Source organism: Aythya ferina, assembly GCF_964211825.1.
Source record: "Aythya ferina genome assembly, chromosome: 4".
Lineage (NCBI taxonomy): Eukaryota > Metazoa > Chordata > Aves > Anseriformes > Anatidae > Aythya > Aythya ferina.
In genome coordinates this window covers 45016040-45042003 of record NC_140300.1, presented here as the reverse complement: position 1 = coordinate 45042003, position 25964 = coordinate 45016040, and the positions used below count along the sequence as shown (strand labels likewise).

The window sequence follows — 25964 nt, the reverse complement described above, 5'->3', positions numbered from 1 at the left end:
TAATAACATCTCATGAAGTTTTATACCTTTTTACAGTCACGCTCATTATACAACTACACCACAATTGAAGTCAAATGGATGTTGTTTCAAGGATTTTTTTTTAAAACTATCTATTAAACTTTGCTGTATGTATATTTTATTTACAATAATAAATTATTATAATATGTAACCATATATTACACTATTAATATTTAGAAAAAAATCCTCTACTAATAGACCTTTTATAGAAAAAACTATTGCAATGTGCAGTATCTGCTTCATGGTTTGTCATTTACTAGCTTCAGAAGATCTTGCCCATTAAAGCTAAAGCCAGACTGAAGTCAAAATTATGCCTACACTTATTTTACCAATAACCAGGAAATATATTCATGGTGTATGTGTAATTTGTTTTTAAACTTGCAGAATTGTTTCCTACCCCCCAATAATCAGCATTTTAATAGGACAGAACAAAACATCGATGTTCAGCTCAGTATTTCTTTTAGAAATAATTCTGCATTGCAAGTCACCATGGAACTGTCAAAGCTTCCTTAAAATCTAAATCTTGTCAGATATCAAGTAGGTGTGAATAATTAGCTCATTTTCATAACTCCAACTGTAAAGCAAAGTAAGAATAAAGAAAATCAATCCCAAATTCCATAAACTGTACCATAGCACCCTCTGCTGGACAGTCAAAGACAAGAAGAAATTATAATAAAGTAAAGCAAGGATAAAAAAAGAACCACAGACAGATCTTTATGGAAGTATAGCTTCTTTTCAAAATGCTACAAACACATTGCATTCTGATACAGCTCATACAGTAGTACTCTTTTAGCTTCAATACAAGAAAAGTTACTTCTGCCGTGTTTACAGCTTCAAATCAGAATGCGACCATCTTTACTTCCAGGCACATTAGAAGTAGCTTGCCTTGGACTACTCAATACTTTTTCCTGTATATTAGTTTAGGACTTGGTTGCCTGAATTCACAGGAGCTGGTAATTCTCATATTTTAAAAGTGCTTATTTTCCTGTTTAATGAATAAAATTGTGCGATTAAAAATCAGGTTGCTCAAGGTTAGAGTTAATAATATTGAAGTGTATACATGCAATTGTGCATTACAGAGCCAGATTTCAAACTAAGAAAAGACTGCTATTGCTAATATACCCTTTTCTATATTAAGAAAGAAAAAAAAAAAGCTATTGCAATGTGTAATCTCTGCTTCATTTTTTCCCCAGTCAACTTTAACAATAATTTATCAGTTTCAAAAGAGGTTTTCCACTGAAGCTAAAATCAGAAGACAGCCAGAATTAGGCATATGCTTATTTTACCAAAATATTTTCCTTTTGTTCTGGCAGGCTGTCAGGCAATCCCTGTAAATCAATCCTCCAGTTTGTTTAGAACTAGGTTAAATAGAAAGAAAGAGTACAAGTAATCTAAGTACCCCAAGAAATTCTTTTTCCTCTTAAAATAAGAGAAAATAAAAACCTTACATCAACAGTTGTAACCAGAGACCTACAGCTTACATAAACTCTATCATGTTTATGTCTCCAAGCTTATTGTCACCATTTACAGTACAGTGTATGTACATCACACATGTGTCACATACATACACACTAAATGTATTTAAAACTGCAGCTTAATTATTAGAATCAGTAAGGTACAGCAAACTACTTAAACAATTTTAGCAAGAGCCAACTGTAGTCTGCTAGAGCATTTAATAAAGTGTACTGTAAAATTTGAGATCCATCAGAAAACAGGCTTGTGTAGCGTGATTTGTACGTACCCTTATGCAGAATTTCCTCACTATTCTTGCAAACAAGATTAACATATTTAACAATCTAAACTTCCAAAAGCTTTACAGAGCTGTCTTGACTGAAGTCCTCTGTGTTGCATTGTAACTTCAGCATTTCTGGTAACAGTACATTGTTAGACACCAAAGACAATTCTTACCCTATTAAAGCTGTGCTCATGGGAATCTTCCAGCTGTCCATTGCTAGTCACAGGAATTTCTGCTGCTGAATTTTTGGGAGACTCTTGAGCCATTGCACCTCCCTATTGTACAAGAAACAGGTTAGTATTTGTCTTAAATTTACAAGAAGTGATCTGTATTAAGATATTTGATGTTTAAGTCTTCTAACAGCCAATTTTATTTCAAACTCCTTTTTGGTAATGTTCTGATATACTTGATCTGCAAAGATGCATTTCATCATGTACCCTGACACATTAATAAGCTAGCACATCTCAGAAGTAACTGAAAGCTTCAAGACTGAAAAAAAGAAACAACCAAAGTTAACTGATGTATCATACGGCAGAGGGGTGCCAGAAAAATTAGACATGGGGCCAAGCTCAAGTATTTTCTATATACATACATGTACTTGATCCTTGGAGTAGTTAATGCATCTCAAACTACGACAAAAGTCAAGTTTGTTGTTTGCTAAAGAAAATTGTACTCACTAATGAAAAACAAAAAATATAAGAAAAGAGCAACAAGTTTAATCACGTATTACCAAAAACGTGATGATTCCAAGCTTTCAAACTGTTTAACTTGCTTTTTATTTTACCATAATATAGTGCCACCTTCTGACTAAACTGTTGGTATTCAGCTCTGACTCAGACAACAGCAGAAAACCTCAAGCGAAATGTGGAAACAAGAACTTAAAAGCATCAATGCAATTCAAGATTCAGAGTTAGTTTTGTGATGCTGCTGTTTCGTGGACAGCAGAAGCGGTTGTGTAACCACTGCTTTCAATGAATGACCTACAGTAAAACCTAGAAGAGAGTCTCAGAAGCGATGGACACCACATACAAGCACCTGAAAAGAGAGCAGCACCCCATCATTCTCAAAATGAAGACAGAGATGCTAAAAATTTAATCAAGCCACCGCTGCCCAAATGTACCCTTCCCCAAGAAATACGGAAGTTGGCTCTCTCAAAAAGCTACCCTTAACTCTTCAGGACAGCTTCATTAGTTAACTGAAGCGTAAACAGGACAAAAAGAATCAGAACATAACCAAGCCAGTGTTTGTTCAACTACTCATGTGAAAGTTGTCTGAAGCCTTCAAACATGCTCGTGCACCTTTGCCAGACTCCGAAGACAAGGCACACCATCAACACGTATGTGAGCATGATTTCTTTCTTCACTTAGAGCTCAGAAACCATCAAACTGAGCCAGCTGCTTTCCAATGAGAGGCTCAGGAACAGACCCAGGCCCATCAGGCTGAAGTACCAGCAGCTGCTCCAAGAGCACATGAAGCTTTTACAGGACATCTCCATGTAACGACTTCCTTAGGGTCACCTGCATCGTTCTTCATTGGCAACACCCTCTGTCACAGCCCACTGCTAGTATTCCCCTTACTCCCTCCTATCCTCTCTTGATTTACGCGCAGATTTTGGGAGTTCAACACATAACACCTGCTCATTATGCTCTGAGGCCTCCCAAGCTTTCTTCTAACTAGGCACTGTCTACAGGCTCCAACACACATCCTCCTCTAATTCTAAATAGCTTTCAAAGCCATGTTAACATACATGTATCTTCTTCCAAAGACTGCAATTTACAGAGATTTCACCTCATCTTATATTTTGAAGCACAGCTCACTATTCATACATCATTTGGTAGCTTTAAAACCTGATTTACATTTCTGGAATTTGTAATAAGCTTCTTGAATTTTGCAGCATAGAACAACAACACAGAGAAAATGGCAAGGAGACCTAAGTCCGTCTAGTTCTGAGTAAATGTTACCTTCTACACAGAGAAGAAAAAGGCCAAGGGCAAGCCAGCCTATGAGAACCACACACATAAGAACACCAGTCTTTGAATATATCCCACAAAAATTAACTCTGAGGTGATGCACCTTCCTTTTTGAAAATCAAGACTAAGTTAGAAACACTGAATTGAAACCTACTCTTTCAAAAACTGCTTTATTAAACATAAAATGAGAAGCAAAACATTCAGGCACAGCTTCTGAAAAAAAAAAAAAAAAAAAAAAAAAAAACAAGTCAAAATATTTTAGAAGTTCTAAAAACACAGAGTTCAAAATCATGTCAGGAAAAGTCAGCGTGCTACGCACTCAAGGAAAAGTGACTTTACAAGACCCTACCTTGCCCTATCGGCCGCTCCCATTAGCATTCAGTGAGTGCCTTCTTTCAGCCCTAGGAAGGAACAACTCACGTTGCATGGTCACATCAGCCTAGCAGACCAAGTTCTCTGCAGAGACCAGTTTTCAACCATGGCAATTATTCACAGACATACAGGGTCATGCATACACACCTCTCTGTCAATGCTTACATTAAAAAAACAACATTCACCAGCTTCTCTGGGCAATTTATGAAACCCAGGAAGGCCTAGAAGCAGCTCAGATGTTTATAGATATTTCCACTTGAGGCAAACCTTGGCGTCACGTTCAGAGAAAAGCAAAAAATAACTTTCTAACTTCAGCTTCCTGACACGTCTGAACGAAAACACCGTCCTTGGTTGCTGAAAGGAGGAAGTTTCACTACTCCCCCTCCCCGGTCCCTGCCATGAGCCACAGGGTCCCACCTCCCCGCCCCACAGGCCAGCCGCTCACCGGACTGCACGGTGACCAGACCCCACTCACTAACCCTGCAGGAAGACCTTTCTGCAGTTTCAGTAAGTTGAATTAGTTTACAATTAAGTCAGACAACACTAGAGACACTAAGTGAGCAGCATCAAAAAGGAAGTAGGATGAACTGTTAGCTCATCTCAACAAGAAACTACAGCCTGTATTTTTATCAGTCAAAGCTAGCACTGCTGTCACAAACAGCAAATCCTTGCCCTTTTTTCTGCCCTTCACCCCTACCTCTTTCCCTCAAGATCAATGTTGCCTATTCCCCCACCTCTTCCCTGGGCCAGCACACGCGTATTTGCACAGCAAACAGAACTGCAGGAACAACGCAGGTTAAAAGGAAGTGACCTATGCCCAAAAAGGGGATGGGGAGTATTTCTACGCAATCAGTTCTCCACAACAGTTCATCACACTGCTCCAGCATTCCTACCTACCAACTAGAGGGGGTGACCATGGAATAAGAAAGTATTGAGAGTTAAGAACTGCTTTTGGCCACAGCACCAGGTAAGCCTCAGTAGTGCAGTATTTCAAAATGCTGATTACAAGTGTAGGCTATTGCCAAAACCAGAAGCTCTTTGCTTCTGAAAGCAGCTTCCTGCAACTTCACTCACTGTATGCTTACTGCTCTGAGGGAAAACTAACCTATTAAATCTAACGGTGTTTCTGTTAAAGCAAGGAGGATGATTGCTGAACAGGGCGCCCCTTCAGCAAGCACAGCCCACAGCTCATTTAAATTGAGCACACAATGAAACTGCATCCTCAGAAGAAAACCTATCATATGCACGAAGAGTAAAGGAAATCCAAGTTCCCGAATTTGAAATTGAAATGAAAGTGATTAGTAAAGGAATGAATGAAATAAACAGCACAGAAAACAAGTAGTTGTCTTTTTTACTCTAGAGCACTCAAAGAAACATTTCTCTGAATGGCTAGCTGTTAGTGGGAACCTTCAAAGTTCCTTCATAATTTTAGGATGATCAGACTTCTGGAGATGCAAGCTGTAGCTGCGCCCAAGAACACAAACTAACCACCCCAAAAGCCAACAAAAAAGACTGATGCACCATGCCTTGTTATAGTCAGGCTGCACAAGAATTGCTACCTTCCAAGCACCAATCCTTTCCTCCTGCTGTACACACCTGACTCTGCCCTGCCCAAATCTGTTCGGCTCACAAAGCAAACACCCAGCAGCAGACTACTGGTTCAGGTACTCATTTCTCATGAACTGGATTGTTCTTAAATGTCCCAAAACCAAACCCACCCAACTCCAGACAATATGCATAAACTCCTACCCCCAAAACAACTTCCCTGTGCTACATGAATCATCCTTTTTGTCAGTCTGAAACCTCGCTGGGATTGGCTGATCTCACACAAATACGGCTACCACCCAATCACCTCAGAGTCAGACTGCACCTCTTCTCCAGCTGGGGGAAATTCATCAAGTGTTGCGGATTCATTCCTGTGTTCTGACATACCTGAAAACAAAATAGGGTTGGCATGCATTAATTGGCGTGAGAGGAGCTGGATGCTGCACCTTGCAGAAGTTCAAGCAGAGGTTCAGAAAAAGATTATTTAAAAAAAAAAAAATCTGTTAAAGCAAAGAGAAACCTCCCTGTTGTGATGAGGACCAGGATTTAGCTCTCTGAAATGAGGACTAGGAATCCAGCCTAGCAGAAGCTCCTGTTGGCAGAACAACCTTCCCTGCACAGAACGCTCAGCTTGCGACATCAAACCTGGGCAGCCAAACAAGGTTCTGCAGCACCAACACAACAGTTACACCCTACCACTGCACAGGACAGGATTCTGTTCAGAAATCAGGTTTACCCACGTTATACGAGTTCATATTGATACTAATTCACTGGATCCCAGCAAGCTGTTCAGTCTGTTATGCCCAACCAGGAACGGAAGTCTGTCCATTTCATTATTTCAACAGATGGCTAAAAAAATAATAAACATCTCACCTATAGAGGCAAAGACAGTCACTAACACGGAACATGTGCAAGAAATTGTGATTTGAGTGATTGTGAAAGCCAGCTACTTTCCTTACTTAAGCTGTATTAGGCACACAACCTGAATTGACTTCAAACAGCTGGTAAGTACAGGTGATACTGCAACTCACCCAGGGGTTTGCAAGGAGGAAACAGCAGTCATTAAAAATTAAACAGACTGTCAGCACTGAGCATAATCATACCTGACTGGAGTTCGTTAGCCTTGCCCCACTGTATACAGACGCAGTCACATTGGAGATTTGAAAAAAAGCAATCACCACCTAAATTGCATTTCAATTTCCCACGGTATAAAGCATTCTAAACAAAGCAAATAATTAATAAGGTAAGCAGCTCGCATGACAGGGGAACTAAAACAAGGACACAAAGGCTGAGAAACAGAACCATCTAGCTCACGTTACATGGGATAACCTGTTACTTGCAGCGTAGAAGCCAAGGCATAAAATTAGAGAACTCCTCAGGAAAGATGGCAATTCCTTCAGGGCTATCACTGAGTGACATGGGGATTTTCCCCCTACCCACTTATACTAAATTCTTTTCAAACTGATTTGCAGATTATGCCTTTTTCTTTTAATTCATGTGAAGGACCACATAGCAGAACCACTGCTTCCCCACGCAGCCCTCTCCAGACCCTTGCTTCCAGCTGAAAACAACCAAACATCTTCATGTCTAACAGCTGCCTTCTGAGTAGATATACAATTTCCATTAAGGACCAGAATAAGTGTTATTTCTTCACCTTGCTGGCTAAACAGCAAGCTGAGTTCATCCTTCAGCGCAGCCTTGGCTGCGACAATCTGTACCTCAGTTTCAGGGATCCCAGAGTTTTACCTCACATAAAGCCTCACGTACCATCACAATGCTATTTAAAACTATTAAATGCTAGAAGCAGCACAAAAATGTTTTTCTGATCAACTCAAGAATTCTTAATAATGTAATATAGAGGCACATGTACGATCTCACAAACCCATGTAGAGATACTGTGTAAAAACAAAAATAATTAGGAAAATTTCCATGACATTTGCTGTTATACCCCCCCCCAACACACACACGGAGCTGCTTATATCATGTTGTTTACTTGAAAGCAAGATGAACACGTGCACCACAGCTCTGCAGATGACTCTTTAGCATACCACAACATCCTTCGCCATCACCTGCAACCCCACTGTCCAGAAACACTGGTTTCCAGGCACCGATTCCCAATTCTCACTGGGGTACTTTGGCCCTTTATTTTACACGTCTTCACCAAAGCTTTAATTGCACTGGATGCTTGGTGGGAAAGTCCCTTACTACCACAGCCAAAGGAGCCCAGAAAGCAACCTCTATCCCACTGCTAAGGCAGGAACAAGAACTGGGACCACTTAACCATCAGGTGTGCCAGACTTTGTCTCGGCAGACAGGAACATGCTCTGAAGCAGCCATCCGATCTGCCTGCATGGTTCCTTCCCTGCCCTGCAGTTAATGCATATTCACAGCTTTCTCTTTTGCCCAAATACGACCATCTAGTTAGGGAAGCAGCTGAAGCATTTAAGCATGCCCAGAACCACTCTGAACCCCTCTGATGAGCTGACCAAGTCACAGAACCACGATACTCATTCCTGTGAGATTCCAGTCACGTCCAAATGATGCTGCAAGCGGCATTGGGTTCCTCACCTCAACCCTGCTGTAAAAGCAGCCAAATGCTGAGAGCTGTCCTGCAAATACTCACAGGGAAGCAGAACAGTAGGGAAAAGAAAGTTTAAAACCGCAATATTGCCAATACCTACTGCATTCCAGGACTACGCAGATGAAACAGGTTGAAATTTTAAATGTTTGTGTCAAAAAATCAGGAGAAACAACCCCCCTGCTTTGCAAGAAGCAAATAATCTACTTTGAATTCAATTAATGAGCCTGTCCAAACCAAACGTAGAAAATAACCTCCTCTTCTTCACGCCGATGGAAGGTTTCCTAGTGACCACCAAGAGCATCCTAAGCCAGCCATCTTTAGCCTTGGAAGGCACCAGCCAGCAGCACCAAGCCCAAGATGCAGGCACAAAAAGAGCATGAAGCAAGTACTCTGAATTCCAGCAGCCATGCAGAGCATCCAGGACTGGAAAACCGATGGGTGGGCAGATGGATTTTTACGGAGTCTGAAGGTATTTCACCCTGTTTCCTACACAAGTTTTACACTTTCTTTCACCATCTTTTCACAGCTCAATCCATACAAACATGTGCCGGAGAAGAAGAGGGGAGACCAAACAGACCGGGATTCTCCCCTACACGGCAGGGCCAGCTTACAGGCTTATCAGATTACCACCTCTGTAATTCCAAACTTGCTGACCATAACTAAAACCAGACCATTTTTAGAGCCCTGGAGATTTACACACCTTGTCTTCAACCGGCAAAGTAAACAAATCAAAACCTTTGGAACAGCATCCTAAACGTCCCTCAGGGCGAGCCTTTCCTTGACACTTCAGGAGTTACAGTTAGCAATACAAGAGCATACTTACAGGCTACCTGCAAACACGCACTAAACACGTTATCAAGAGTAAAGCCATTTTGAATAAAGGGTTTATTCTTAATGCAGTTATTAAGCAAATGACTCCTGCGGTCTCAGAAAAGAGTACCAGGGGATTCTCAACAATTACATCTGCTTTTCTAAGCAGGATGCTCTGGCTCCTGAAGTTGTTCTATTAATTAACGAGCTGCCTTTAAGATGAAAGCATCACATCTTCCGTCCAAACAAAGCGTGCTGCATTTACTGTCTTGCTACTCCACGGCACGCAGAACCAGCAGAAGCTCTTGTAACATTGCAGAAAATTTCAGTGTTGATGGAAAACAATGAATCGATGCATAGTTAGTTATTTTTGACTTACAAGTAGTAACAGCACCGCTAATTCTTGTCAAGATTTTTTTTTTTTTTTTTTTAAAGAATTGGGAAAGCAGTCAGCACTTTCTGCTGCAGTCACACCGTCGTTTCCCCTTTATGCTGTTCTCTTGCAAGACCAAGTTATATGTGAAAATCACAAGACACTGAGGAGATGAAGAGTGGGGAATAGGGCTGCAACTAGCTTACACCCCACGTCCTCCAGGTCAGGCTGCTCCCAGCTGCTCTTCTCCTCTCTGGACTGTCAAAGGCACAGGTTCCTATTGGGATTGTAACTTCTACCAAAACAGAAAGAACCTTCTGACTGAGACAGTACCACAAATTCCATTTTTTCCACCCTAATGCTCTTCTGTATGATCCTTTCCCTACATTTTAACCACGCAGGTGCACACGCATAAGCAGATAAATATAAATGACTGAGACAACCGTTTAGCTGGAGTTGCTCTGATCACCAGACACACTCTTCCAGCCCTGCAGAATCACATAGTTATCTAGGTTGGAAGAGACCTCCAAGATCACTTGGTCCAACCTCTGACCTAACACTAACAGTCCTCCACTAAACCATATCCCTAAGCTCTACATCTGAACGTCTTTTAAAGCCCTCCAGGGATGGTGACTCCACCATTTCCCTGGGCAGCCCATTCCAATGCCTCACAACCCTCTCAGTAAAGAAGTTCTTCCTAATATCCAGCCTAAACCTCCCCTGGTGCCCCTTTAGCCCGTCCCCCTCGTCCTGCCCCCAGGCACGTGGGAGCACAGACCAACCCCCACCTGGCTACAGCCTCCTGTAAGGCACCTGAAGAGCCCTCGGGTACCCTCTTAGGGCACCAGCAGGCAGAGCCGACTGCAAACACCAACCCCTTGCCCCCAGCCCCCCCCAGCCGCCCCCAGCCCAGCCCAGCCCAGCCCAGCCCAGGCCGCCCCCAGCCTGGGGGCACCCCGTGGCAGGGCCTCAGCGCCTCAGCGCCCCCCGCCGCCACCCCGCGGCCTCTCCCCTGTCCCCCCCGTCCACCCCCGCCCTGCCGGTCCCGGGGCCCGTCCCGGTGCCTCACCTGGCGGCGGGGAGGGGCCGGGGGGGGGCAGGGGGCGCGGGGCCCCTCCTCGCTTCTCCTCCGCCGCCGCCACCGGCAGCCGGAAGCGCCTGGCCGGAAGGGCGGCGGGCGGCGACCCGGCGGGGGACAGGCGCCGCTCTAGGCGGCGGAGGGCGCGCCTCTCTATGGTCGCTCCGCCGCCGGGGCGTCGCCATGGCAACGGCGCGGCCCAGGCTTGGGGCCCGAGGGGGGCCGCTGGGGTTTCCCTCTCAGCACCCTCAAAAAGTAAAAAATCTGAGCTCCTTCCAGCTGGTGCTCGCTCCTCCAGCCTCTGCCTCGCGTGTAAAGGGTCATCAGAAGTCTGAAAGTTAAACACTGGCGCTGTCTGTCCCATAGGCTGCACAAATAATAAAGGGGTGACACCGACTGCTGGCTGCAGTCGAGGTGCTGCAGCGGTGTCAGGGGGAAGTGACACCAGAGACTGCTGCGAAAAGTTACAACGAAGCAGTATGCAAACGAGAAAACAAAGGAAATGGTGAGGGCACAGAGGCCCGAAGTGATTTTGCGCAGGCAGCACGAGTAGGGTTTCCATAGGGTTTGCCCTTGGGGGAATGTGCAGCTCTGTGTGATGGCTTGGGAACTTGTGAAATGCCCCCAAATAATACAAAGGTGTGTGCCACAGGAAGAACATCAGATGAAGCTGGGGCATTTGTTGATGATGAAGATGAGGATGAAGGTGATCAACTTCAGGGAGCTGAACAGCCTTTACTGTCAAAAAAGCGACTCAGTGCTTTAGATACCCTTCAGAGATTTCCCAGAAGCCAAGACACAAATGATTCTTTTCCCTATTCCCTAGCTGACCTGGAGAATTATATTCAGAATATAGCATGTAAATAAATATTTTTAGCAAACTGTGAAGGCGTGTAATTGAAAAAGGGAGTTATAAAAGTAAACAAAACTATGGCAGCTCAATAACAAGTGCTGCAGCAATCTTTTCTCGTGTGTCTTGCTCAGGTGCATAAATGTGTATAGCAAAAGAAATTTGAAATAATGACAAAGGGCTGCAAGATGTGTTCCACAACAGTAGGAGGAAAAACCGTAAACTTTGGGACAAAGAGAAGAAATAACTTGAACATTTAATATAGTGACTGTAGTAGGTACTGTAGTAGGAGGCAGAACCAATTCTTTGAGTTCCTTGCTGCACTGACTGACCTGGTACCCACCTGGAATACTTTCTTCAGGAAGAGATTAGTGCTACTTCACCTCAGTAATTTCACTATTGTTTTTAATGACTTTTTTTTTTTTTTTAATGATATTTTCTTGTCCTTGTTCAAGTTCTAACCACAGTTTATTCTTAGGCGATGAACAGCAGAAAGCAGCTTTCATTTTCTTAAAGCTGCTCACGTGGAGATAAGCACAAGTGGCATAAGCATTTATCAAATAGTCAAAAGACAAATAAACCTTTACTTGTTCTTTGAAGGGATCAAAAAAGGAAGGTCATGCTTCTCCCTCCTAGCCTTTTTGATATTTGGATTTGGTCTAGGCCCTTCTGTACAATTCTGTGTGTTGCTACAGTTAATAAAGGGGACACAATCAGCTTATGCAGTATCTGCACTCCAAAACGTATTAAACTGTTGCTATATTTACTATACTTGGTAATAAAACAAAGTGCCTCATCTTGTCTTCATCGTCGTGCAGTCCTATATAGGCTTTGCTGTGGGCTTCCATGCACCAATGCAGTTTACTGTTACAGGTACCATTAACTGTGGTTCTGTTGGCATTAATGCATTTTGAAGTTAAGTAAACCACAGTATATTTACACCTCTTCCAGTATGCATTTCAAGCAATGTAATCATACCATAGTCAAAAATCTCAATTTATATGAGACATGGTGTCCTTTAGGAAACCTGTACAATTTATTATGGTGCTTAAAATTAAACCGTAAGAAACAATTGCTTGTTTATTTAAAACTTCAATTTTCAATAAATATTTTGGCAAAGCTTTGCTTACTTTTCTGGTGGAGGATGGTATCAATTTGTAAAACCATTTTGGAAAACTCTGTATCCAAATGTGACAGTGAAAATATGTTTTTGTTTGTTTGTTTTTTGGGGGGGCTCTTTTTGTGGGGAGGTGAGAAAATTCCTATTGCTAAACTCTATGAATGTTTTACTAGAATACCTAAAAAAAAAAAAAAAAAAGTGTTTTCTTGTTATAAAAAATCTGATGTGAATTTCATCCAAAGGAGGTGCTGATGAAATAAGAACATCCTTTCAAAATTTCCAATAAATAAAGTCCTACACAGAAATTTACAGATTCCGTGAAAGAGGCATCTCCCTGCATTCTCTTCTAACTATTTATTTTAAAATTTTAAAGTATGGATGCAAAATATTTTAAATTCAGAAGCTGTGTCAAATAAATCAATAAATGTTGCTTGCTTAAATACATTTGAACAAGCTTATGAAAAGCACTTTCTATTTTGGCTAAGCTTATTTTAAATTCATGTAAATCCCATTGACCCCTATAGATAATTTTTCTATGGTAATCTTATTATTTAAATTTCATGGTTTTCTATGTAACAATTTCTCTTGCTAAAGGCAAGTTTAGGGAGAAGTTTCTACCTGCCATACAGTAAATCTGTATATTCTTTAAGATTCACGTCTATGCAGACCTCATGGGCCCTGGATGCAGATAAGAAGGCTCTCTGTTTCCTTCTAAGAGAATTCGGAGCGTGAGGTGTTGACCTGCATGAGAAAGACTGGTGGGAGTCAGCAGCAAATCTTGGTTAGACACAGGTTCGATCTACAAGAACTGCAGTCTTTGCAAGGTGAGGATCGGGAGACGCGAAATACCGTCATTAGCTGACAACGAAGGAAGTTAATCACTGAGTGCTATACACTCTTGAAAACAACAGGAAGAAATTAGTAGTATGGTCTGAACTTTGAAGGTAAATCGTAGAGCTTGCATTAAAAAATGGCTAATCCATGAATATCTCAAATCGTCAAGAGAGCATATGATTTTTTTCTAGACTCCTTTTTCACTCTGAGAAGGCAAGCTAAAATGCAGACACTAAAATTATTTCTTTAGGTCAGCTGCTTTTTATTCTAACACTGCAGCTTTCAAAATTATTTAGGAGACCAAATATTCCTTTTCACTTGGGTTGTGATCACATTTATTGTTGAACAGAGAACGCAAAGCCAGTTTGAAGCTCGTTGGTATTTCAGGTATTTGTTCACAGGGGAAATGCAGACTCCTTGCATCCTAAATGCTCACAGTGAAAAAGGGAAGTGGTAAGCTATGCAAATCTTTATAATTTTAGCCTGTGCACACAGTCTGAGCTAGAGGTTTTTTTACATTGTCTAGGTAAACCTTCACAGCTTTTTATGGCTGTGGTGGTATTTATTAGAGGGGAAGGAAGAACGTTGCTTTAGACTGCACCATGTTTAAAAATAAGAACCGTTTTTACAAAAGACAGGTTACTAAGGTAGCCATTTTCTTTACGACCTCAGAAGTTATTTTGGACAACTATGGGCTTTTTCCTCTGTGCTTTTCTACTTTTTGCTTAGTTAGATAATAGTGATGTGCTTAGATGTCAAGTCGGTGAGGTTGCTTGCAGTAACCCAAAGCTGCTTCTTGCAGTATGAACAGAAAATATGAAGTCTTAAGAGTATTAACAACTTCCAAACAAGGCCAATATAGATAAGGGAGGGGGGAGGGGGAGAAAGGGGAAAAAAGGATGTTTGATAAAATCAAAAGCTTCCTCAGGGTCATTCTTTTAATGTGCAAAATTAGGTATGTTTTTGAAACTGTTAATAAATATTTCACTATTTCTGATTTTTGTATGTGTATATTGCTGTTGTGTGTGGTTCTGGACACTTTACAGATCTCTAAAACTTTACCTTCTTTTAAAATTGTTTCTCAAAAGAAAATTAGTCACCCCTCATGGTAAAAGGAAATTACTTTAACAAAACAGGCAAAAACTGAAGAGGGGGGAAGTAAGTGATTTATAAGAGAGTAATCCACATGTATAACCAAGATCAGTGATTTTGCTAGATAAGCAATCTGAAAGAATACATAAATAGGTGTTTTTTCATTATTTATTATGCAAACCTAGAGGATGATTTCTCAGTCATGCAGAGTCTTTAGTTATTTCAGATTTTAAAATTGCCGTATGGCTTTGTTAGCTTGTATGCTTACAGTGGAAAATACCAATCGTATACGCAGGCATTAATTTCAGATGATTTTCCTTTGTTCTCTCTAACAACCTGGGAAGTATGTTGGCTCAGGGAGCCAGCCAATATTTTAATGAACAGTAGGTAGCAAGTTAGTCAAATTTAACCATAATATTTTCACAGATGTAAACTAAATTGCAACATTAAAATATTAGTAAAATACCTTCAAGATTTCTAAGTGGTTGTGTTCATTGAAATGGAAGAATAAATATCAGCCTACTCAACAATTAAATAAAATGTGTGGTAGTTGGGCAACCGTGGCATACAATAACAGCGTTTCATATTGTTTTCTTCTTTTAATATTAATAAAAGCTGTTTCTTACAATTTTTAGGAAGCAATCATTAAAGAAGGACTTTGAAAAGTTCTCATGGGGAACGGCATGGTGCTGCTGTCAGAGAAGAGTTTTTATATTTAAACAAGGAAGTCAATATTTGCATCTAGATGCCTTAATATGCCTATATTGCAATTTCCTTTCTTGAAAATCAGAACCCAAATCAGTCAATTCATAAGCAAACAAATCTCTTCTAATTGAAATGCTTGCCATGCGAGGAGTGACAGCCTTCTTTTTATTGATACCTCCAGAAACAATAGAAAAAATAATTGCACCAGATGAGAAGAGAACAGCTCAGTGTCTGACAGCGTGGTTTTGTACGCTGCTTTTGTCCAGCTGCAGCAGTGCTGTGCAGAGATGTGGTTCCCTCATACTGATACACTTCCACCTGGGTAAAGTTACATTACTTTTGTACAAGATTATACTTCTCATGCAGCTTGTTGCCTTTCTTGCTACTCCAGTTCCTCCTCTGGAGATGTGTTTTCTCTCTTACAAGTGCAGCTGTCAAACTGTGTTGGTCGAGCTAAAGCCACACAGCCTTTGGGTTCAGGCGGGGTGGTGGAACAAGCAGTGCCTTGCTAGCTTTTTCGTAATGCTGCCTCCTTTGCTCCCTGAGTGTAATGGAAGAGCACAAATTACAAATTGCTGTGGTCAGCCAAGTGAAAGAATACCACTCAGACTGGTTCAGTGAGAAGATGCCCCATTTCCAACAGTTTTTAAAATGCCTTACTGTATTTTACAATAGTTCAGCTGAAAGCCACCTCTTCCTAGGCTTTCACACCATCCCACCTCCCACTCAACTGCTCAGTCTTGTGCCTGAAGGACGGTAAGGGGAAACATCACCTCAGAGCACATTTCTAACACTGTCTCTTGCGGTGATATTTCTGAAACAGCTCAAGTATCAGGAGGTATCACCCTCTCGGTACATGCGCTCATGATCTCAGGCCCTAAATTCTGCATTGCTGTACTTAGTGGTCTTCCCAAATCCTTGCTTCATTTAGACCAGAACATCCACTATGTCCGTATTTATTTTTACCTCCTCATTCACTGATTTTGCCCATCTATAATTTCCTTTCTAACTTTGTTAAATGGTTTAAAATAGGTCTAAATTAATCCAGTCAAAAATTCTGTAAATTAGATAAATTTACCTTCATTTTACAGACCAAGTAATAGAGGCTGCGATATTCCCAGAAGTCTCCCAGGACATCTGAGAGAATTGATAATAAAACATGTGATCTTTCTCCCTTTTCACGTGTCTCCATTTTTGTCCTTCTATTAGTGCTCCCTTCTGATCTATGCTTTTCAGATTCTCAATTTGACATTTAATAATCTTCATCTAAACCCTTCCCTTTTCTCTTTCATCTCTAACCCTTATAGACTTGTATAACACTCTTGCCATCATTCACTTTTATATTTCCATTTCTAAATATCACCCTTCTAACCTCAGTTCTTTGGACCTTTCTCCCCTTCTCTTTTATTGGCCTCATCTATGGTTAACACTATATTTAAAACCCCCTTTTCCTCTTTTCAGTGATTTGGTGTCCATTTCTTTTCTCTAAAAACAATATTTAATTCTTTATGGAGACAATCAGTCATTGACTTTCTATTTTACTTGGTGTGTCTTCATGATACTTAGATCAAAGGTTATGCATTAATCAGAGGTACGTTATTTTCCCAAAATTTACTTTTTTTTTTTTTTCATTTTGTTTTCTCACATTCTTAGTGTGGGAGAACTATTCGTGTGGGAGAACACACATGCCTAGTGTATTCCTAACACACTTTCAAGTCTTCCCTTTGTTTAAGCCTATTTTTATTTCTTGTGCTCCAAATCATCAGCATGAATATGATTCATTTTTTACACTTGTAAGTTAAGCCCATGAACAAAACCTGCACAAAGAATGAGTTTGTGACTATTTGTTTACATAGTTTGCAGTGTTACAATTCTGGAAAAAAAAAAATCAGATTGAAAGACAGCTCAGACATTGGCTAGTTTCTGTCAGGGTTTTTAACTGAATTTATATTTTTGTTTTTCTTTACTCTTCCATTTTTTTTCTATTCCAGTACTCGCTTGTGAGTTTCCAGTTACTTGTGCTCTGTTTGGCTTTGTAGTCAGCCCATGTGGCCTGCAAATCTAGAAGGAAAGCAGGTAGATCACAAAAAGAAGGAGCCAAAATGAGACGCCTTGGTCCACTACGATTCCCCTGCAGGGAATCAAAGACAATTTATAACTCTGGCTGAGCAGAACCTTTTATTCAAATTAATATTCAGAGTCCTCTGAAAGTCCACATCCATACACAAATAAGCCACAAAAAAAAAAAAAACAAAAACAAACAAACAAACAAACAAAAAAGATAAAACAGATAAAACCATGGGAAGTCTGGATTTAGGATGGCAAGAAATGGCCACCCATGCCTCAGGTCCACCTCAAAATTAACTGACACAAGGTTTTTTCCCAGAGCTAATGAGACAAGGTCTGTGTAAACCGTATGTCACAGCACTGCCCAGGGCTCATCTATGTTCAGTAAGCAAATAGAAATTTGCCTAGACACAAAGCAAGTGAAGCAGGATTTCTGTGTAAGAGTAGGATTTCTGTGTAGCCTGGAAGTCAGATGGGCTTGGAAATTGGCATGGCACTTCAGCTGTTACTGAGAGGCTCTTTGTAGTACAGATTTGAGGTATACTAGGTAAGGAGATACTTACCAAGTGCTGTTCCCAACAACTGGACTACTTCTGAAAAGCTGGCTTGATGGGTATCAATTTTACAGCTCTCAGAAAAAGGGGCAGAGCGTTACGTGTAGGCTGACCACATGGCGCAGACAGAAATGACAGGAGCTGGGCAGTGCTGGACATCTGGGTGATAATCCCTTGCTAGTTTGGCCACGTGGTGCTTCACAGCCTTGTGGCAAGTAGAAGCAGGCAGCAGAGACCCGACACAGCAGATCTGCAGAAGGCAGAGCTGACACAAGCGGATGAGGAGGGTTGTGTTTTCCATGCCACCTCCTCACCTGGCCGTTCCTCAACCCCGGTGGAGTGAGGAGCGTTACCACAAGGGGCTGAAACCCCGAGGCCTAAAGCGACTTGGCTGCCCTGCTTCCAGCACTGCTGGGCAAGCTGACTGCTTGGGTGGTCAGAAACCAGCTTGTAGTTGTGTCTTAATGTACATGGTTAAATCACAACCAAGGGGCTTCAGGGAAATGACAGAGTTCAGTCATCACCCAGCAGTTCCTACACCGTGATCTGCACCCAGCCATGACTCACACACGCAGCTCCAAACCTGCTTTCCTAATTAAATGCCGGCATTCCCAGCATTGATCTCTCCAGTGCTAATACTGGGGTGACAGATATCATCTTGGGCAATGAGATTATATGAAATTTAAATGAATGTAAGCTTCCTAAGGGATTATTCAGAACAAGGATTAGGGAGCTTTATGAGTTTAAAACTTCCTTAGGACCTCTTCATCCTCTCACCTCATCTCAGTGGCTTGCAGTGGTGCAGTCATCGCAGGAGGTGGCATGATCATTTCGATCTGCCTTCTCTGTGGGGAGCTCTGATCGTGTCTGCCTGTGTATTAGCCTGCAAGCGTCGGAGGCGATGGCACACGGTGTGGAAAGCAGCCACACGCCCCAGCCAGAGGGAGGTGCAGCCGCTGCGCTGCCTCCCAGCTGGGCTGAGCCAGCCTCTCGCTCGGATGCTGACTCCTCAGGCAAGGCACATATTTCTGAGATTATATCTTCAAAAAGCAGAAGTGCATGTACCGGTTTGCTCTTAAGCATTCATCCTGCACTTTCTTTCCTGCGTCTGTCGTTCCAGCTCCTCTGAGGTGAAAAATTCCACCTCAGCTGCTTGCCCGATCAGAGCAGTGCCCCAGCTTGGAAACCTGAGGTAGCTCTGTGCCATCCACCCTAATGATTTACAGGCTTTAAATACACCTCCTCTATTTGGCATGATTTTTTTTAATTATTTTTTTTTTTGTGAGTGCCAAATATTCTCCAAATTTGAGCTGTATACCTCAAATGAACTCCGCGCTCCTCTTGCTACATGGATATAAAGTTAAAAGGACTGATGCCAAGCGGAGATCTTCGAGATCTTCCTGTCCTGTCCTTCACCGGTTCGCAGGCCCTCAGCTTCTCTGAGACACAGGCTACGTGTGGATTGACTTATGTAGACGTGGTAGGAGAAATGAAGCTGCACAATTAAGCACCCTGAAAATAGATTAACAGAGGAATTACATGTTCGCTTCCAGGAAGCCTTTATTTCCTATATGATCATATCTATAATTCTTTCCACCATGGTTTCCATTAACAGGCATTAGCATTGACCTCTTGATGCCTCTGCCTGTGTCTGGATGAATGCCCCTTCCTGCAGAATTATAACCCTGCTTCCCTCATATGCAGTGTGCACGTAAGTATAACAATTGCAGTTCTGACAGTACATCAATCTTCAGAGAAATGCACACAGGCAATGGATTTGAGCAACCTGGTCTGCTGGGAGGTGTCCCTGCAGATACCAGGGGGTTGGAACTGGGTGGTCTTTAAGGTCCCTTCCAACCCAAACCATTCTGTTGCCCTATGAAAACGAGACCCAGGAAATTCCCCCTTCACACCACACTTGATGCCCCTATGCTTTGCCAGGGAGGTGTGGTTACAGCAGGGATGGGGACACATGTTCAAAAGAGGAGCAATAGGAAGGAAGGGTGCATGTACACATCACAGCTAACCCAGCGCTTCGCAAGGGATTTCTCCCCATACCGACCTCAAGCAGGAGGAAGTGGACATAAGCAGCTGCTTGTAGTTTGGTAAACTCAGTGCTTTTTATACATTTTATTACAGTCTCCAAAAAGGACATTTGGGAAGCTCAGCACTTGCACATCATCATCAAATTGTAAGGTTTTGCTCAGTGGCAGCTATATAAAAAGTTGCATATGAAACTGTTCTGTATCGTCAGACAAAATGAAATGAATGAGCTACATAAACTTACTTTAAAAATGTAATAAACAGACAGAGTTTCTCAAAGAAAACTAAAAAAGGTGTTTCTCAAAGAGAAAGAAACAAAAATAAAAATAAAGTAACAGAGAAGACAAAAGGCAGATTTTTTTTTTTTTCAGGTAGTCTTGCAGTGCTACAGTCAATTATATTGATCCATAAGATAGGTTTAAACACAGGGTGCTGAGAAGTGGTACTTTCTGCCATAACTGCACATCCCTCCCTGGATCATGACTGATAGCATTTTGGAAGAGTAGCACAAAAATTTTATCACCTGCATGAAAACCTGCTCAGCATTTAAATATAACATGTGCAGGGACAGGACCTTGTTTTCAGAGAGATTGTGGGCAAGCTACTGTTTGCATTGCCTATTAAAAATGACAGAACAGGTCCAAGAACAGGTTTCAGAGTGGCATCTGAATGATTTCAGATACCATATAAAGGTTCACAAATTGCTGACATGGTGTCCTTGGCATTGCAAAGACCAGAAAGCTTGTAGAGTTGGTGATCTGTGTGCTTAATGCTACAGTACTGACAAGGGGTTGTATCACATAGCATCTGTGATGATCAAACCAGTATTCGCTGTACTGAATGATATATGAATGAATGATATGATATATATGATGATATATCATATATATGATGATATATCATGAATGATAGCTTATTTATGTATATTTTTAAAATAATGTTTCAAAAATATGCTGAGGTCCACTTTAAAATAATATCCGTGCTTCCACTGCTTCGGTCTCAGTTTCTGTGCAAAAGTGCCTTTAGAAATCCTGACACTTTTCTGAGGGGGGGCCTAAAGTTAAAAACTGACACGCTTGAAGTGCAGACTGACAGCCCAAGAGCCTTCATTTAGCCTCTGGTTTGTATATACAGTATAAATGCAATCTGTGTGTAGAACATTTAAAAAGACTGCTCATAACACTGGGATAGATCTGGGCTTATGGAGCTAAATGCTTTAAAGGCATTTAAATGACCAGCTAAGAAAGCACACTTTCTCAAAGTCTCTAGGAACCAAACTTGTCCCAGATCAGATACCCATACTCTTAAAAGTGTCAGTGTTTATTTGCATCTTTATGTATCTAAGCACCTGTAAGAAAGCTAGTCTTTAATGTTTCTTTATAGTCTGGACTCTATATTAGTAATTTGTGAAGTGAAGTTCAGTAATTACAGTGAAAACATGCAAAGGAAAAAGTAGAGAATATTTTAATTCACGGATACAGAAAGGGACTTAGATGGGAGGATCAAATGAGAGCTGCCCCAGCCTAAAAAGTATCAAGGAACATTTAAGCTGCATTATTTTAGGACATCAAAGTTCATCTTCAGATTTGAGGTGTGGCTGGAAAAATCTTATGGCTCGCATTACTGTTTGTATGTGCTTTTTTTTTTTTTTTTTAATGGTAGAGTACTACTGCACGAATGGGATTTTCAGATTTTATTCTTTCCTTATGCATTGTTCACAGCTGAGAAAATACATTCAAACAGTTAGTTGAAGCACCCAATATACAAAATACAAAATAAGAAGGGTTTAAAAATGTACTTTGCTTTTTCTCAAGAACCTTATTTCTCTACCCTTCATTTTACTAAGTGCACCAAGGACTACACCCAAGGCAGATTTATGCTTTTCAATCTTCTTCATCAACTTCACTTTTCATTGTCTCTTTAAAAGAAATGTTTCTGTTTGTACAGAGCACTGTATTTTTGTTCAAGACAAATCTTAAGCAAATATTGGCTTGAAAGTGACAGCTAATTAATAGGCACCTCCACATAAGACACACAGTAGTCAAGTGTCATGTGAAGATAATTCACTGCCTTACTGCTTTTCCCCTCTTTAAGTTGCTGAATGCGCATCTGTCAGCTGAGCTGGCAAATTAAGTGCCTGTGACCAGACAGGCCTATGATCCCCGTGCTGGATGCCCTGGCAATATTTCTTCTCTTGCTCCCAGGAGCAGTCACGCAGAATTTCCATTTTCCAAAGTGCTTTTCCGAATTGCACAGGCATTCTTTTCAGCGTTACACTTTCTGTTCCTCCTGTAGCACCTCTCTCCGTACCGTGAGCTCTGCTTCCCTCCTGTGCCTGTAACACTCATTTTCTTACAGAAAGACCTTATTCCCCAGCCAGCAGACTACAGCCAGCTCCCCTGCTAAAGAGACATCCAAGCAATGTCCCTGTCCTTTGATGAAGTACCCGAACCAGCTTGTTTCCCTAGCTCACTGCGCCCAGACATGGGTGACAGCTCGCTCACGGGTCCCCTTCTGGGTGGACATCCTCCCAGCCCTCTCGTGGGGAGTAGGGTGGGACCTCTCCTGCCAACACAACTGCCATGCCCTGGTGATCCGCCTGTTGCTTACATTAATCTTGGATTGTTTACACCATGTGCACTCACAGTACAAGTTTAAGATACATGGCAACCCTGCAGAAAATTTGTATTTAAGCCATTCGGTCTCTAATTGCAGCTCAGACCTTGAGCATTGCAATATGTCACTCACACAACTGTTTTCAAAGAACAGGGCAAGCCTTTGACTAACAATCCACTGTGCTGCTCTGCAAATAAGCAAAACCATTATTCATACGGAAAATATCAGGAAACTGACCCAGCCTCTTTTTTAAACTCGTGCACTCTCTTTGAGTTTTGCCCTATCAATGGCCTGAGAGGATCCAAATGCAAGAGATTGATAGCCTGTACATTCCTGTCACAATAGCTGCACTGCTGGAATTCACACAAGTGCCTGAAAACTGATGCCCAGGGTTGCTTGTCTGAGGTGTTAATGGATTAATGTCTGCCAGGGAGCTTTGCATCGTTTTCAAACACCACCCAGGTGGAGCAGTGCTTCCCTCTGGCTGGGGACAGGGACAGGGACAGGGACAGGGACAGGGACAGGGACAGGGACAGGGACAGGGACAGGGACAGGGACAGGGACAGGGACAGGGACAGGGACAGGGACAGGGACAGGGACAGGGACAGAGATGGGCCCAACCTCTTGTGCCAAGCCTTCCCCATGCTGGAGAATCCCGGGGCATCCCTCACTGCTTGGCTGCCTGGGATAAGAGCAGGCTTTCTAAGGTCTAAATTCTTAATTGTTAAGCATTTGGCTACTTAAGCAATTGTCTGCGTTTATTCAGTGACCATCCAGCAGGAACTACAGGAGAAATGTTGATTTAATGAATGGCATTGCATTTCTCAAAATGAAACCAGAGAGTTAAGCTTGCTACAGTTTATGTGGTGTTATCTCCTCAGCTGATTTTTCTGTATGAGTGACCGCAGGGTATTTAAGCGTCTTCCTCATTCACGTCCACTATTTGTGGCCTTTTCTTTTTCCTTTCGGGTGAGCTTTTAGATGCTCTAAGTCTTTCTTTGAATTTTTCATTTTGTTGAAAGGAAAAAAACCCATCTGGATATTTTAGAGTAGTTTCATATTTTCTTTCTGTTCCTATTGAAGTTTTGAAAATATTTTAGCCATGATTTTATTGTCTGTGTTACATGCAAGTTGGAAATAAGGAACAAGGCAATAAAAAGGCAGAAATTTACAAGCCCAGTTAATCAGAGAGGTCATAAAAATGGCAGGTACTTGGTTTTATACTTTTATTATCCCCCTAATGTCAGCCGGGCTATTTTACGGTACCCACTTTGGACCAATATCTCACTGTTTTAAGCATTGTTCTAGTTTGTACTGGTGGCATCGGTCACGGAAAGGTGTAAATCTTTTCCTTGAGCATTTCTGTGTCTGAAATAAAACACAACTTGCATTTTTACATAGCCCAGAGTTGAGAGAGCTTTCTGGAGAGAGAGCTTTATTTGCAGCAACTCACACGGGCAGAGCTTGCTCTGAAACATGTGCAAGGGGGCATGCGCTCGCAGATCCGTGCGGGTGCCTGTACGTGCGTGCTGCGTGTTTCAGCCCTGACTCAGCAGCTCAAACCTACCTCTGCAGCCAGCAGAAGCACCAGCACATTCAGCACTCGGGCTGGCTTTGGGAGCTGCCCTCTGGAGCTGCCCATGGGCTTTGTCCACCGTCCTTTCACCTGGGGACTCTTCACATGTCTTGTAACGCTGCAGCAAATTGCATTGCAGGGCGATTTCCCCTTCTTTCACAGCAATCTGTGGGAAAATTGTACCTGTCCGTTCCCAACATCTGTCAGGAGCAGGAATAAGACATGAAAGGACCAGCAGAACTTGACAGGCACAGGTCCCTCTCTGCACTTCAGGGCAGTCCCATCGGCTGCTGACTCCTGCAGCAGACAAGCTGCACTGGCACCAGTTTTTAATGTAAGCCCTATCACAAGCCAGCAACGTGCTCCACCACTCTCTAAGGTTTATCTGCTGTGTTGTTGTTGTTGTTGGAGTTCTCATAGGAAAAAGGAACAAGAAGAGCATGAGTCAAGTGGCCGCAGCGTTACAAAACTTTTCTGTTTTTCTGAAGATGTGGCACTGATGACATCCTGGAGCCTCAGTGATGCAAACGTTTCTGTGATTAAAAAAGGGCATTAGCAAACAGCCTGGCTGGGTACTCAGAAATGCCCTTTACAACATAAAAAATCAAGGAAACGGTACCTAAAACATGCACAGACACTTCCAGCTGGGTAACACCCACTGAAAACACACAGGACTCACATTTCTCTCACCTGAGAAAAGACATTTCTTTTTGCTAAGGTGCGTTGTGGATCACAGTAAGTACCCAAAGGGCTATGAAATTACCAGATACCATCCATCCATCTCACAAAGACCCTCTGTGCCTGTGGCTGTCCTGGTTTCCAAATGCACAAGTTTGTTTTACAACGAGGCGATCACTATCGTTGTGCAGTTGCAGGTAGTGAGATGCTCGTTTTCAATGCAGGCTGAATTTGGACTCCCTCCTTTTGTTGTCACTAATGCAACTGAGAAAACATGCTCAAAAGGTACAAAAGGACAAAAAAAAAACACATGCCCAAATTGTCTGCTAGGAGCATACCTGCTTTTGGTTGACTTTGCAGGGGCAGATACATTTTGAGCAGTGAACTAGCCAAATGTGTGCCAAACTACCCTTGTATTGCTTTAAAGTCTTAATTAAAATGTTACATAGCACTAAGTCACCTTTCCTGAACTTCAATTTGCCTCAGAAATCATTAATTGGATACACACCACTGGGCGGTTATCTTGTTCTCGAGGGGTAACGATGAGTTATTAGCTGAACTTATGTCAAAATAGCTTATGGGGACCCAAGCGGGAAACGCTACATCCAGTGTTGAAAGACTGGAAGGGAAAAAAAGAAAGGATGTTGTCTTGTGCATTAAAAATATGAGATAAATGGCAACAACAACAAATAAATCCTCTTTTTACCTCCACTCTACCTTATGTTTTTGTAAGGGAAGCGTTGAGTGAGTTGGGCTGATTTTACAGAATGGGGGCAAAATAGCCAAATACGCTGAGCATGGTAAATGGAGAGAAACACTTCGTTTGCAGTCCACGTGGCATTAGGAAGACTGAGAGTGGCAAACTTGGGAAAGAGATGGGGAAGAAATGGAAGGGAAGGTAACATCCTTTATACATTAAATCAATGTCATAGATAAAAATCCTGTTACAAACTATGACTTCACTTACTGCTGAGTAGGGCTAAAGAAAAACTTAGGCTGGACAACAGCAATAGTGCTGGGACCCAATCACATACTCATTAAAACAGAAAGAAGTGCTTCTCCTGGCACTACAGAAGCAGCAACAGTGAGCACAGTGCTGAAAGTGGGGCAGGAATCACTCTGCAAAACCCATCATGTCCAACCAGATGCTCCCACTTCTCCCAGCGCTGCAGTATCCACACCACGTTTAAGCCGACCAAGCAGTGCCTACCCTGCTAAATTAAATTGTCAGCTCTTCGGGAACAGGTTTTGTCTGCTGATACTTTGGGCGTGAAGGAGATCTGGCCCCGGACTGGGAATGCTAGGCACTGCCGCAACATGGATGAATAACAATGGAAAGCAGCTCTA

The 25964-nt window shown here is 42.0% G+C and overlaps 1 protein-coding gene across 10 annotated transcripts in view; it reads right to left on the bottom strand.

Annotated features, from left to right (window-relative positions):
- Window positions 1-10541, bottom strand: part of ARFIP1 (ARF interacting protein 1) — a 42239-nt gene extending 31698 nt beyond the window's left edge. For 5 of the 10 annotated variants that reach the window (XM_084517680.1, XM_084517684.1, XM_084517686.1 and 2 more), the window contains exons 1-3: window positions 10474-10540; window positions 5948-6027; window positions 1927-2028 (exon numbers count right to left, since the gene is read on the bottom strand). In XM_084517680.1, coding sequence (XP_084373806.1) covers window positions 1927-2028; window positions 5948-6025 — 180 coding nt within the window. In that variant the 5' untranslated portion in view covers window positions 6026-6027; window positions 10474-10540. Of the gene's footprint in view, window positions 1-1926; window positions 2029-5856; window positions 6028-10473 lie in introns of those variants that run through there. The other 5 variants (XM_084517685.1, XM_084517689.1, XM_084517683.1 and 2 more) reach the window with 5 other exon arrangements.
- Window positions 10542-25964: the final 15423 nt, after the last annotated feature.